This window comes from Spea bombifrons, chromosome 5, assembly GCF_027358695.1.
Source record: "Spea bombifrons isolate aSpeBom1 chromosome 5, aSpeBom1.2.pri, whole genome shotgun sequence".
NCBI lineage: Eukaryota > Metazoa > Chordata > Amphibia > Anura > Pelobatidae > Spea > Spea bombifrons.
Window position 1 is genome coordinate 102269522 of NC_071091.1, and position 13277 is coordinate 102282798.

At 43.6% G+C, this 13277-nt stretch overlaps 1 protein-coding gene across 1 annotated transcript; it reads left to right on the top strand.

The window, feature by feature from the left end:
- The first annotated feature begins 8187 nt into the window (after positions 1 to 8187).
- On the top strand, positions 8188 to 12321 carry RNF139 (ring finger protein 139). The gene is made up of 2 exons (XM_053466442.1): positions 8188 to 8404; positions 10264 to 12321. Exons 1-2 carry the CDS (start codon positions 8242 to 8244, stop codon positions 12087 to 12089), a joined length of 1989 nt encoding a protein of 662 aa, XP_053322417.1. The 5' UTR covers positions 8188 to 8241; the 3' UTR covers positions 12090 to 12321.
- Positions 12322 to 13277: the final 956 nt, after the last annotated feature.

Below are 13277 nucleotides of genomic sequence, written 5' to 3' on the forward strand. Positions count from 1 at the left end.
GAGACTCAACAGAGCGGTAAATATACAGCAAAAAGATTAAGCAATGGATTTAACCCCTTCATGACAAAGCCTGTACATGTACGGGCTCACAATGCATTGTTTTTATTGGGTTTAAGGACAACTTATTGTCCTTGAGGGGTTAAATATACAAGTCATGTGATACGCATGTTCATAATGATTTTAAATACATCATATTGCGATGTGATGTCATAGCGGAATGGCTCTGTCTTGTTATTTATCTTCTGATGGGCTCTCCAAGCTGCTTATATGATAGCGCCACCTATAGGCAGGGCTCGCACATTACAAAATATCAGGTGTTGGCGGCACTTAAAATCAGAAGTGTAAATTGGGTGATAATATGGCCCTCATCCACTGGCGCATGCACCTTATTAAACATAATCGCAAAGTACGGTACATCTCAACTCATTTTAGATTAACTGTATCAGCTGTGAAAAACTGTTATTGTTCGGCTCATCGATACAATGTAAGGGGAGACATCGAAATATGTTATGTATTTGTTGAAACTGTTCAAGTTTTGAATACTTTGGTCTAATGCAGCATTTTCATTTGTTTATTAAAATGGAAACTTATGATTCGGAGGGAATTTTATGGTGTTGGTGCTAATAATAAATTAGTGGCATGCTTTGTTCAGGTGTAATTTCCACTCAACGGGTCTGTGATGCTGGTAGCCATGGAGCAGATGTACGTGCCTGCACTTACCCCCTCAATATCCCTGCTTCTCCCCCAGTGTCGATACCCATCTGCCCCCTCTCTCCCCATGGTCCATACATATTTGCTACCTATTGTCCATCTCCTTCTGCCAAATCCACCCTATGTCCATACCTGGGAACTTTATAAATGAGCTCTTGAAATACTAAGCCTTTAATAGCCCATCATCAGTTGTGTTAACCAAATGGCTCTACCATGAAAACCTGTAGTTGTTCTTATTTAAAGATAAATTTACTTGAGTCACCTGCATTCAAGCAGAGACATCAACCATGACATACTGGTAGCAAAAACACCAGCTGGTAGACTTGTTTACGAGCACAGCAGTGTAGATTATGGAGGAGTCAGTTTAAAACTGTGTGACCCTAAGAATCTGCCCCTTCACCCTGAGATTCTCAAACCCTAAGTTCTCAAACCCTAAGTTCCCAGGTATGCCTATGCCAATCCCTCCTGTGCCAACACCTCCCTGCCCCCATCATCCTTCTCCATACCCCTCTGTGGTTACCATTCATGCTTGCCGCGGGTCATGCGTGTAGAGCAGGGTCCAGCAGCAGGAAGAGCAAGGTAATGGATGTATCTTCTCAGTGGGTACCTTGGGCTTCCTGCTGCCAGCACGGCTCTACAGTACACACCGCTTGTGCGACAAGCAAGAAAGGTAGGAAGCTCCATGAGGGCCCCGGGCCCCTTAGAGTTGAAGTGGCTGCATACCCCCCCTGGTCAGCAACCTCGTGTTCCAGGAGTTGAGCCTTCATTTCATGAGGCCATAGTATTTTTGGAGCAGATACCCCTGAAGGTAAAGCAGGATCCAGGTGTCTAGGCAAAGGGAACCAAGGACCAGCCGGCAAAAATACCCCACTGATGAGCAACTGAAAATCAGGCTTGGGAGACCACAGACCAAGAATAATGACACCATGTACACCAAGCCCCCCAATAATATGTGAGGGGCAGGGAACCCATACATGTGCCGAGTCCACTGGCTGCTTAAAGCTGTATACACTGTTATATTCACTTCTTTATTTGGCCTAAAGGGGGTTGTTTCACCCGGGGCTTTTGATGGCTAATCCAGCAGGATCCTTTATGGGTTTTCAACGCAGTCCTGTTTGACAAGTGCTGGATTGTTTTGTAAATGACGGCCCAATTTGTACTGGAGGCATCGATCACGCTGTTTACGTAGGAAGTCTGGTGACAGCAGCGGGCTAATTGTTCCCTCCAATGCTCCAATTTGAAGATTCAGGGCCACAGACTGGATCCTTTTTGTGCGTTAACTACTACTTCATACAACTCCACCAGGGTGTCTAAAGTAACAAGGGCAGCAATTACACAATGGTTGGATTCTTTCATTTTATAGGCTTTCAGTGCAGTCCCTTTCACCTTGCGAATGGGGGCGACTGCCCCACTTGGCCCATGGAAGTTACAGCCCCTCATTCTTTTATCTTCTTTATATCTATCTATCTATCTATCTATCTATCTATCTATATACATTTTTTCCACTTTTCAGTACGATTTGCTTTTATTTTCCAGCTCTCTGAGTGTATTTTCATTCTTCAGTTATCTCTTTCCTTCTTCTTCTCACAACACGGGTTTTTAAAGCAGACCTGGACCTGCAATATTAAAATATTAAAAGCCTCTCTTTATTTTTAGGTTTTCCTATTTTAGCAGAAAGGTCGGCTATCTCCCTGAAGCACGAAGCGTATTGATATTATTCAACGTCTCTCTGTCCTTCTCTTTCCATCCCTCAAGAAATCCTGACGCCTTTCGCGCCGTCTGTCTCTGCTCATTTAACAAGGAGATTACATTTCTCTACAACCTTCATTCACCCCAAGCCTCCAAACTCTAAATGATGTACCTGGTATAGCATCACAGTACAGATCCCAAATATATATATAGAGAGAAAGGGAGATATTATCAATATATATAGAGAGAGAGAGACAGAGAGAGAGAGATAATATGTATATATATATATATATATATATATATATACAGAGAGAGAGAGAGAGAGAGAGAGAGAGAAACAGAGAGAGATATAATATGTATATATATATATATATATATAGAGAGAGAGAGAGAGAGAGAGAGAGTATATATGTAGAGAGAGAGAATATGTACTGTATATAGATATTATATATAGATATATAGATATATAGAGAGAGAGTATATATACTGTATATATAAAGAGAGATATTATATATAGATATATATATATATATATATATATATATATATACAGTTATACATATAGAGAGAGAGTATATATATAGAGAGAGAAAGAGAGAGAGATAGGGGGAGATATTATATACGGTATGTATATATAGATATATATGTCATTTTGTAAATGATTTAATTATTATACCGGGTATTTTTGTTCACCTCCCGCTGTGTTTTTTGTCATGGTTTCTATATAAATTTTAATAGGACTCGGCAGCTTCTGATTATAATGGAGACCGGCAACACATCAATCGCGTGTCAACAAGACGAGCGCCTTACAGAGAACAATGCATGTGATGCTGGGTATAAGAGCATGTGGATGTGCCCTTATAAGTACCATACAATCTTCACAATTAAGGCTTTTCTGAAACTCCGTTTAGGGCAATAAAAGACCTACTCTGTCTTTTCACTATGTATGCGGCCCCGATGAAGGTCGCGTCTTTTTGCCTGGTGATACTGTTCAGTTCTCTGAAAAGAAATATAGATAGTCGGCCCGTCTGGTCGCCCGTTTTTCCTGCTGTAAAGGCTCAAACCTTGATCAGTCGTTGCTCTCGTCTTATATTCAGGAGCCGTATGTCTATCCCATGCGTATTTAACTTCCCTCATTGTATTAGCCTCTACCACTGCTGCTGGGAGGCTATTCCCCATATCTACCAACATCTCAGTAAACAAAATATTTCTTATAGGTACATCTAAACCTCTGAGCCTTCAGAGTTAAAAAGGTTGAAGCTTTAGCTTTTTGCCGCATTTACCTCCAGGAATTGTGCTGCAACCGATACAAGCGATGGAAAGAGATGGAAAAACTGGCTTGTCTACCCCACTCATGCATTGTTAATAAATTATTCCTGATGGTAACTGGGTGCAGCCATGTTAGTGGATCTGTATAATTTATATACAAGCCTACCATGATCTATACACATAAAGCTATAATTGGCATGTATTAGATACCACTCCAGAATCCCCCCATCCATTTGGGAGGAGGACACCCAGAAAATCTAAAGGGGGTATGCAGCTATCATATGCACTAAAGACAATAGCAGCTTTAACCTCCATCATCTCCGCTGGAAGGCCCTTCCACTGATCTACAACTCTGCATTTTCTTAATAAATCCAGGACTGTAAACCATGGCTTCTTGCTCTGGCATTCCTCCTCTTTTGAAAGATGCCTTGAAAGACTTCTCTTTATGTGAATGTTTATCGAGATCTTTGGACTTGGGCTCCGGCAGAAAATTCATGTTAGTTTTCATGTTCGTCTTGCGGGGGAAGATGTTTTTCGTATTAGACGAAATTCGTCCGGCATTTTTATTTTTCAGAAAACCCATTAGTTTGTCCGGTTACCATGGAAACAAGAAATAAAAGCATAGAAGATGTTCAATAAGGAATTTGAGACCAATGGATGGAAGAAAGAGGGTCAAAATAAGCTTAGAGTTATAGGGTTAAGGATAGGAGCGGACTGGTTAAATTGTCTTAATTAAATTAATTAATCATCTTAATTAAATCAAAACTTTAGAGAGGCTTAGACACTGTGAGAAATGGCAGGCTGAGGCTCACCAAGTCTCACACAGAAGAATCTCGCTCTGTAAAATGCTCAGACTCAGCACAGCCGTGTCACATAAAGCAGTCAGAGTGAAATGAACGGATCCCCGGCCTGCTCTGCTCTTATATAGCCTTTTCATTACTGAAAGATGCAGCACAGCCATTGGACAAGCCCTCAGTGCGATATGACAGAAGTGAGCTGATTGGACAAATGAAGATCAGCTCAATGAATGTCCCTCCTCTTTATGCAGGCAGAATGGCGAGAATCTCCTCCTCTTAGTGTAGTTAAAACGGCGACCGCGGCGTCGGAGCGAATGAATGATTTTCGTATTGCGCACATTCATTTTACGTTTCTTTCATCCACTGTTTTTGTTTGTCCAATCATTTGTTTGTTCGTTATTCGGGCGAAACGGTTTTGCATTTGGCAGGTAAAGGCATTTGTCCAAAAACAAATACACAAGTCTACTTCCTATAGCAACATAAGTATATTTTTTTGCTCCCTCTACTGTAGCAATATATGTAAGTCTTACAAAATTTGAACTACAATCATAAAAAGTGCCACATTCCAGAACGGCGGTATTGCGTACTCTCAGTCTTGTGTTGAATTTTCTCTTGGAGAGTGTTTTAATACATTATAAATGCTCATTATTTATTAACTTACTGCTTTATGTGATTTTACGCATCAAGGCTGCCAAATGTGATAATTTGGAAAGTGACACAAGATTTCGCTGGCATTCTGCCCCATTCTGTTGTCATTGTAGGGTGGAAAAAAAAAGATTTAAGATGTAATGTACAGTCAATGCAATATTTCTTATAATATTAAAGTTTCTGTTAATAATAAGAAATAAAACATTCTCATCTTGATAGCATTATTTATCTGAGATAAAAAAAATGCACGGAAGAAATGCATCAATAAAGCCTGAATTCGAAACACTAAACGTTAGTCTATGTTTTTCCTGCAATCAGTATGTAAAACCAATTGAATTTTTATTCTTGTGTATAATTTTTACTGAAAAAACTTAAAAATTAATATAAACTGATGTCTTAATTTACGGTAAACTTGTGGATTCTTGTGGATGGATAGCGCCATCTAGTGGTAAAATTATAGCATAACATACAGTTTCAAAAACATTTCAGCAATTAAAGGAAAAAACGTTTATTTTTATTATTTTTTTCCCCATTTATTTAAGCAAATATGTTGGGGCTTTTGTTCTAATTAGGACCCATATGAATCTTAGAAGAAAACATAAATGAATGCCATCATTTCATCAAATTCTCTTATTTAGCCACTTTTGTACCCTGCTTTTTTTTTTAAATTAGATTTTTAAATCGATGACCAGAACAACAAAAAATATTTGGTTACAATACAAAGTCATTGTACATCGCATTGGCTAGCGGTGATCAACAATAAGGGAAAGAAGTGAAAGTAGAGGAAGATGAATGAAAGAGTTTTTTACCCCATTCTTTCTATTTGTTCTTAAAATCCATTTTGTTTTGATCTTTATGATCACTGGTCCAAAATGAGCTGACCTGAAGAACTTGTTTCAAGACTTCCATTCCTTTTTTCCTGCAACTTACATCCGACAGTTAACGGGGAACTGTCACCATCATAGCCTATAGCACAGCTAAATTCATTTAATGGAACTGCTGGGAGCGGAGCAATTTGTTTGGCAGTGGGATTGTTCGGGATATATACCGTAATATGCACCAACCTCATGTGATATGTGATAGGACTAGCAGTATCTGATAAATATGTACAAAAGATTCAAAGAAAGCTCCAGGTTGTGTATAATTGAAAGAGACAGGGTGGCAATATATACTCATTCATTACTGAATAAATACATATTTTAAATATACATATTTATTTATTTTTAATACATTCAGCATTAAAAAAAATCAAAGATGGAAACAATGACGCTCAGCATCCTGGCCCAGGCCAACTAAGGTGGCAGGTCCAGTTGTGCGGCAGTCCCACTGATGCAAAACCGAGGGGTAGATCGCCCCCCTAGTGTGCTGCTCCTAAATGGGCCGGTTACATCGGAGATGCCAGATCTCACCAACCAGCCCATTTACACCGTGGAGAGCCAGCACAGCCTCCATAGACTGGACTAAGAGGCATTGCATGCCTTCAAGACACAGAGTGCCGGGATATGATGTCATAGCCTAGGGCACCAGCAAAGGTAAATCCACCACCGCTCACACTCTATCAGGAGGCTCAGAATATGTGCTAAGCCTCGTTCATTCCAGACGCAGAGGACATCATTCCTAGGTCCTTTCTTGGCTTTTTCTGAGAGTTCCATAGCCAGTACTGTGCAAAAGTTCTTAGGCAGGTGTGACAAAATGCTGTAAGCATTCTTTCAAAAATAGACATGTTAATATTTTGGATCAAAGTGAACCCTGCACAGAATTGTAATGGTTAGTTATAGACATGGGTGGCAATAAATAATAGTAAAGAAAGAGAGCACACCAAGCATTTTTAGTCAAAAACTGTATTAAATACATATAGATATAATCAAATTAATAACCAAAGATGAAGCGATACACGTAAAGAAAACATCAATAGTTCATCCATGATCCAGAAATGGATAAAATGTGAGACCAGCAGCTCAATGGAGTCCGATTTACTAATCCAGAAAACCTCCCTGTGAAACATCTTGGAGATTATCTCACCCGAATCCAAATACATGAAAACTTTTTGCTCCAAGCGTTCCGGTTTTGCCGTCTCCAGGCTGAATTATTTTTAAAGAATCTGATCAGTTTGTGTTGCCGTTATATATAGAAGAGATTACAAACAACGTGACTTTGTCTTTGAATGCCACCACATATATCTATACCTGGTACTTCTGGGCTCCACTGACGCCGGGGGCATTCCGGCTGACATCGCACTAAACAGCCCCATTTGTATCTATACCTGGGGACTCGTTGGGTTTTTGCCCGGAGGCTCCGAGTGAGGCGAGGCTTCTCTGGGTCTCCAGGTCACTTTGGAGAAACTCCGGGTCGTGGGAGAGGCCACTCCTCGCCCACTTCCCCTCCAACGAATGCATGCGACCTCCTACCCGCGTCTCGCAAGGAAAGTGACATCATATACTGACTCTCCGCCGGCACGCCCACTCCGCTGGCACGCCCCACTCCGCCGGCACACCCCACTCGCCACCCACTTCCACATTAAAAAGTGTGTTGCCCACCCGCATCGGGGGTGTTAACGGCCCACTGATCAGTGGTGCTACAGGGAACCTGGTCGCCCAAGAGGGAGAGGGGCTGTCACTCTAGGCCACAGTACACCGCTGCATATATCTACACGGTTACTGTAAGCTGTCAGGAGCAGGGCCTTCTCTCTTAATGTTTGTTATTGCAATTTCGATAATCTCAGCTTTATTGTTCACCTTAACTCGCACCTATTGTGACAACGCTACGGAATCTGCTGGCGCTCTGTGATTAACACATCAAGCAATACTCAGCTCATATTTTCGTTTTTGTATATTCCCATTTTGTCTTTGGTTTCACTCATTAATAAAGTTTGGTTTAAAAAAACACAAAACGTCAAATGCTTCGGGCATGCGCACTCTTGCGTGCTAGGCCGTCGCTAACATGACGGGTACGTCGCCGCACGCAACCGCCGCATTGTGACGCAGAAGCTCTCTACTTGGCAACCGCGCAGCAGGTGCTGGCAGCATGGACTTAGTGAAGGGGCTACAGGACAGCGGCGGCAAGTAGTCCCCGTGGGAGGGACTCCGCGGCCTCCTGGAACTGGGAGGAGGCTGCGGCCCGAGAGCCCATGGCGGCCCCTCGGGTGCCAGTCGGCCAGCGAGTGCGGGCCGTGCTGGATGTGTCACTGCGGGTCCCCTCTGTCTTTATCATTGACGCCATCCTTAACTCGACTCAGGATGATTCGTCCGGCTGCTTCACCTTCCTCCTCCATCTCGCCCTCAAGCTACTGGGTAAGGAAGCCATGTTCCGGGGCAGTTGGTGCCGCCCCTACCCCCGGCTAACGTACTTTACTATGGGCGTTGGAATTCGCAGAGAGGGCTGTAGCTGCTCACTGTTAGTGAATAGACGTGGCTGGGATAGGCAGGAGAGACCCCAGCTCGGTGTTGGTGAATAGACATGGCTGGGATAGGCAGGAGAGACCCCAGCTCGGTGTTGGTGAATAGACATGGCTGGGATAGGCAGGAGAGACCCCCAGCTCGGTGTTAGTGAATAGACGTGGCTGGGAAAGGCAAGAGAGACCCCCAGCTCGGTGTTAGTGGCCGTAGGATTTTGGGTTGAAAGAGGGGCTGTCGAGGAAACTGCTAAGCAAACATATTAAAGATGGGGTTTTGTGCAAATATTCCTGTGTAGCTCTGTTTCTCCATTATAAAGAGTTTCTCCAGCGTAAAGGGCTGAGCAACGGGCAAGGAAACTGAAAAATGCTGATTTAAAACTATGCATTGTACAGGGCTGGCCAAGTTCTTCCTGGTGCAGAAGCTCGCTGGATTGGCCCTTTATATCGTATAGTGTAGCCGAGGGGCTAATGTGCAGCCCTCCTACAGAATAGCTACAAAATAACCCAAACCATTACAAGTGACGGGGCCACTTAAAATGTGGAAATCAAGCCGAGAAATAACATTTAAAATATTTTTTTTAGAATAAAAGCCACTTATTGCCTTTTGTTGGATAAAAGATCCCCTTTATTCAGTCGTAAAGCCGTAGGGGTGCTGTGGATGTGTTGTGCGGTCGGGGTAGCCCATGGCTCGTATATTCTTCACGCCCTCTGGCACGTACCTCATATCCCGCTGCCAGCCGTCAGTCTTATTGAGCAATAAACTCGTAACTGCTGATGAACGTCGTCCAGGTGCCGTCTGTCACCCGACAGGAATTCAGTCTGAAGAGCGCTCCGATTCCTGATACTTCCGGATTGTTTGGCTGCGTGGTGACCTTGCTGTGGGAAGGAGATGATAGTCGCGTAGAAGAATTACCGAGCCCAAACCAGAAGTACTGCTAACAATGCGGTAGCCCAGCTCCCTTAAACAAGAGCCTAACTAAAGCCAGCCCTGGGGGTCGCTCTCTGGGGGGTGGGGGGGGTCGCTCTTGTATGTACGTTTTCCAAACCCTGCTTTGAGCCGTCACGGCTTTTAGCATAAGTAGATTCTATTATTTCAGGGTTATACAAATTTTGTTTTGGATCTTGTAGACGAAATTAGGAGCCAATTGTTTTCTTCCCCATGTTTTTATTTTCATATATGACCCGCTGGTCTGTAATTAAAGGATGGTTCTTGGGGCAATACAACATAAAATACTCAGTGCTGCACCAGTTTGTATGGTTACCGCGGTTAACCTCTTCATGACAAGGGGTGTTTTACACCATAACGACTTAAGCTTATGTGTTTACCTATTATTCACAATGCATATAAAACACATACACTGATAAAGTAAACATACCGTGACACTGTACACTTACACACCCTCACAGACTGACCGGCACTACAGTATACACTCATATACACACACGCACACTATCCCCACCACGCTCGGCTTGTAGAGACCTGCCACCCTACACGTTCCTGCGGGGGCGCCCAGCGGGGTCACGGAATGCAGGTTCCTCAGCCTCTTCACCGCACCCGCCGCAGGAAAGGGCAGGCTGTCAACCAGCGTAATTATTTTAGATTAAAACCCCATGCGTGCATGCGCTGAGGGTGCCGTGTACTGAGGTACATGTGTGTGTAAACGTAGCCGATTATAATAATTCTTCCTGCTTTGACCGTAATGTTATGTAATTCTGGAGAATGTTTCTAACACCTTTTTTTTTAATCTTTTATAGGTGTTTTGGCCTCTGCCATCGTGTTGGTATTATCTCGAAGAGCTCTCTTCAAGTTTTATATGATCGGCGTGGCCCTCGTGCTGGCAGCATCTTCAGTGTTGGTGAATTATTATGCCACTTTGCACATGAACTTCAAAAGTGCCTATCACTCGGCGGCGTTTGGCATGGAGCTCCTTCCCTCCAGCGGGCCGTCGGTGTGGATGACGCTTATCGTTTTGCAACTTACTTTCGGGATTGGATTTGTTACGTTGTTTGAGGTCCAGTCTCTCTACTCTCAGCTAATAGTACTGGATCTATTAATCCCCGTCGCTGGTTTCATCATCGAGCTTCCGTTCCACGTGCAGCAGATCTTGGTTTTTATATCGGGCTTTCTTCTTGCACTCTACATTACAGTATGCCTCTCCCTCCGTTTCAAATGGTTCTACTACTCCACCCGATACACCGTCCTCCTTTTAAAGCAAATGTATAGAATTTATGGGCTGCAGCTCATGATCGAAGATGCGTGGAAAAAGATCCACTTCCCTGATGTCCTCAGAGTCTTCTGGCTGACCAGGCTTGCCTTCCAGGCCGTGTTTTTAGTGTATATGGTGAAGGCATCGGACGGCGATACGGCAGAGACCTCTTCCTTCATACCCTGGCATGACTTGTGGGACCTTTTCTGCAGCCTCATTATCAGCGGCTGCGATTCAACGCTAACCGTTCTGGGGATGAGCGCGGTGATCTCCTCCATAGCGCACTACTTGGGACTGGGAATCCTCTCCTTCATAGGCTCTACAGAAGAAGAGGACAAACGTCTTGGGTTTGTAGCGCCCGTTCTCTTTTTCATCTTGGCTCTACAAACAGGTCTGAGCGGCTTGAAGCCAGAGGAAAGACTTGTGCGGCTTTGTCGGAACATGTGCCTTTTGCTCACTGCAATTTTACATTTCATCCATGGAATGACCGATCCGGTGTTGATGTCACTCAGTGCCTCTCACGTGTCGTCTTTTCGCAGACATTTCCCAGTATTGTTTGTGTCTTTCTGTCTCTTCGGCCTTTCGGTTTTCCTCACGTGTGTCCTGTGGAGTTACTATGCACTAAACACGTGGCTATTTGCCGTGACGGCCTTCTGCGTAGAGCTTTGTTTGAAAGTCATTGTCTCCCTCACGGTGTACGCGCTGTTTATGATCGACGGCTACTACAGCGTGTTGTGGGAGAAACTGGATGATTACGTCTACCACGTCCGATCGACCGGCAACGTCATCGAGTTTACCTTTGGGGTAATTATGTTTGGGAACGGGGCCTATACGATGATGTTTGAGTCGGGGAGCAAAATCCGGGCTTGTATGATGTGTTTACACGCTTATTTCAACATTTACCTGCAAGCAAAGAACGGGTGGAAGACTTTCATCAACCGGAGGACAGCTGTGAAAAAAATCAATTCTCTCCCAGAAGTAAAAGTATCCGAATCGGGTGAAATAGATGATGTTTGTGCCATCTGCTATCAAGAGTTCCAAACTGCTGCCCGCGTCACGCCATGTCGGCATTACTTCCACGCCCTTTGCCTTCGGAAATGGCTTTACATCCAAGACACGTGTCCCATGTGCCATCAAAAAGTATACATTGAAGATGACCAGAAGGAGAACGCTTCCTTCTCCAACAATAACGGGTTTGTGGCACCGGACGAGGAGCCCGCGCCGATCAATGGAGGTGCGGAACGTGAGCCGGAGGATGACCTCGCGGCAGATGATAGCTCGGACTGTGACGAAGAGGAATGGACGGGGTGCCGGCACAGCTCCACCGCCGAAGAGGAAGACTCCGTCAACGATACAGACTCTACGGGCGATTAAAGATGATTATTTATTTTTTTTGTTTTGCTCTCGTGTGTTTAAATCATCGGGGTGTTTAACATGGGCCCGAGATCAGACGATGCTCTTCCCCGTGTTACTATGAAAGCACAACTTTCGTTGAATCTTTAAGCAAGGTTGAAATGAATCGTTTCTGTTAAGTGCTCCTGTAAATATCTCTCGGTCTCTTTTGTGACCTGATTAAATGTGTACATTCTTGTACATGGAATAAAAAGTTGATTTTGCATCAATTGTTCTTAAGAACCGATGTAGTTGTGCACAATGCTTTGTCTCCTGGGCCGGGGGTAATGCAGATGAGCTCTGAAGACCTGCGCAGGGTGGCTCTGTACTGGCTGTGCCAGAATTAAGGCTTTCACGCTTGATTTTAATGTAAAACATTGACGCTTTACGCTCTTCAGAAGCTCCTGATCCGCCTGTGTGTTCAGTGCGGGACCGTCCATAACCATCACATCAGTGTTATATTTAAATTATACTATGTTTTAGGAAGCGAATTTTAATGCAGCTTTACCGTAACAATATAAATATCCTTCGTCTCTTTTTACCTCAAAGGCCATCTGTCTGACGTAAGTATGTTTATAAAAACTCAGGACCTTATTGACTTCTCACTTATTTCCCGACTCATGGTGAGCAAAGTTAAGCCCCGCGTTTCTGTCACCTATTATAAATAATAATAAAAATTGTTTATTTAGGCTTTCAATCCATGGAACTCTGGCATTTACAGTAAAGGTTGAGTAAGAATAAGACAACTGAGAAGTACCGGGTTCCCCTCCACGCTCCCATACGCTGCCACTATACACCAGAGGGAGTAGAAGCTTCATGGGGATGAAAAGTATTACATTTTAGTGTGTGTGTGTGTATAATATATATATCCAGAATGTTGCTAGAAACATGGCTGTTCTGTCATTTACGATATTAAGGTGATTGAGAGGGAATGATGCATGTGCTCGCTACTTGGGGAATAAGATATATGTATATTTTTAATTAAAGTATGACTACCCAAATGTGAGTCTGATTTAGGAAAGAACCGCTTGTAGTTGTAGCCCGTGACGTCAGAGCGGCAGCGATGCGGTGCGTTTGGTACAGGTGCTGGTTATATACAGGCCCACGCCTGCCACACGCGTGTAAATCTTTTCGGTGCTCCTTTTAGTCTCAGAGAAGCAGGGATAAAAT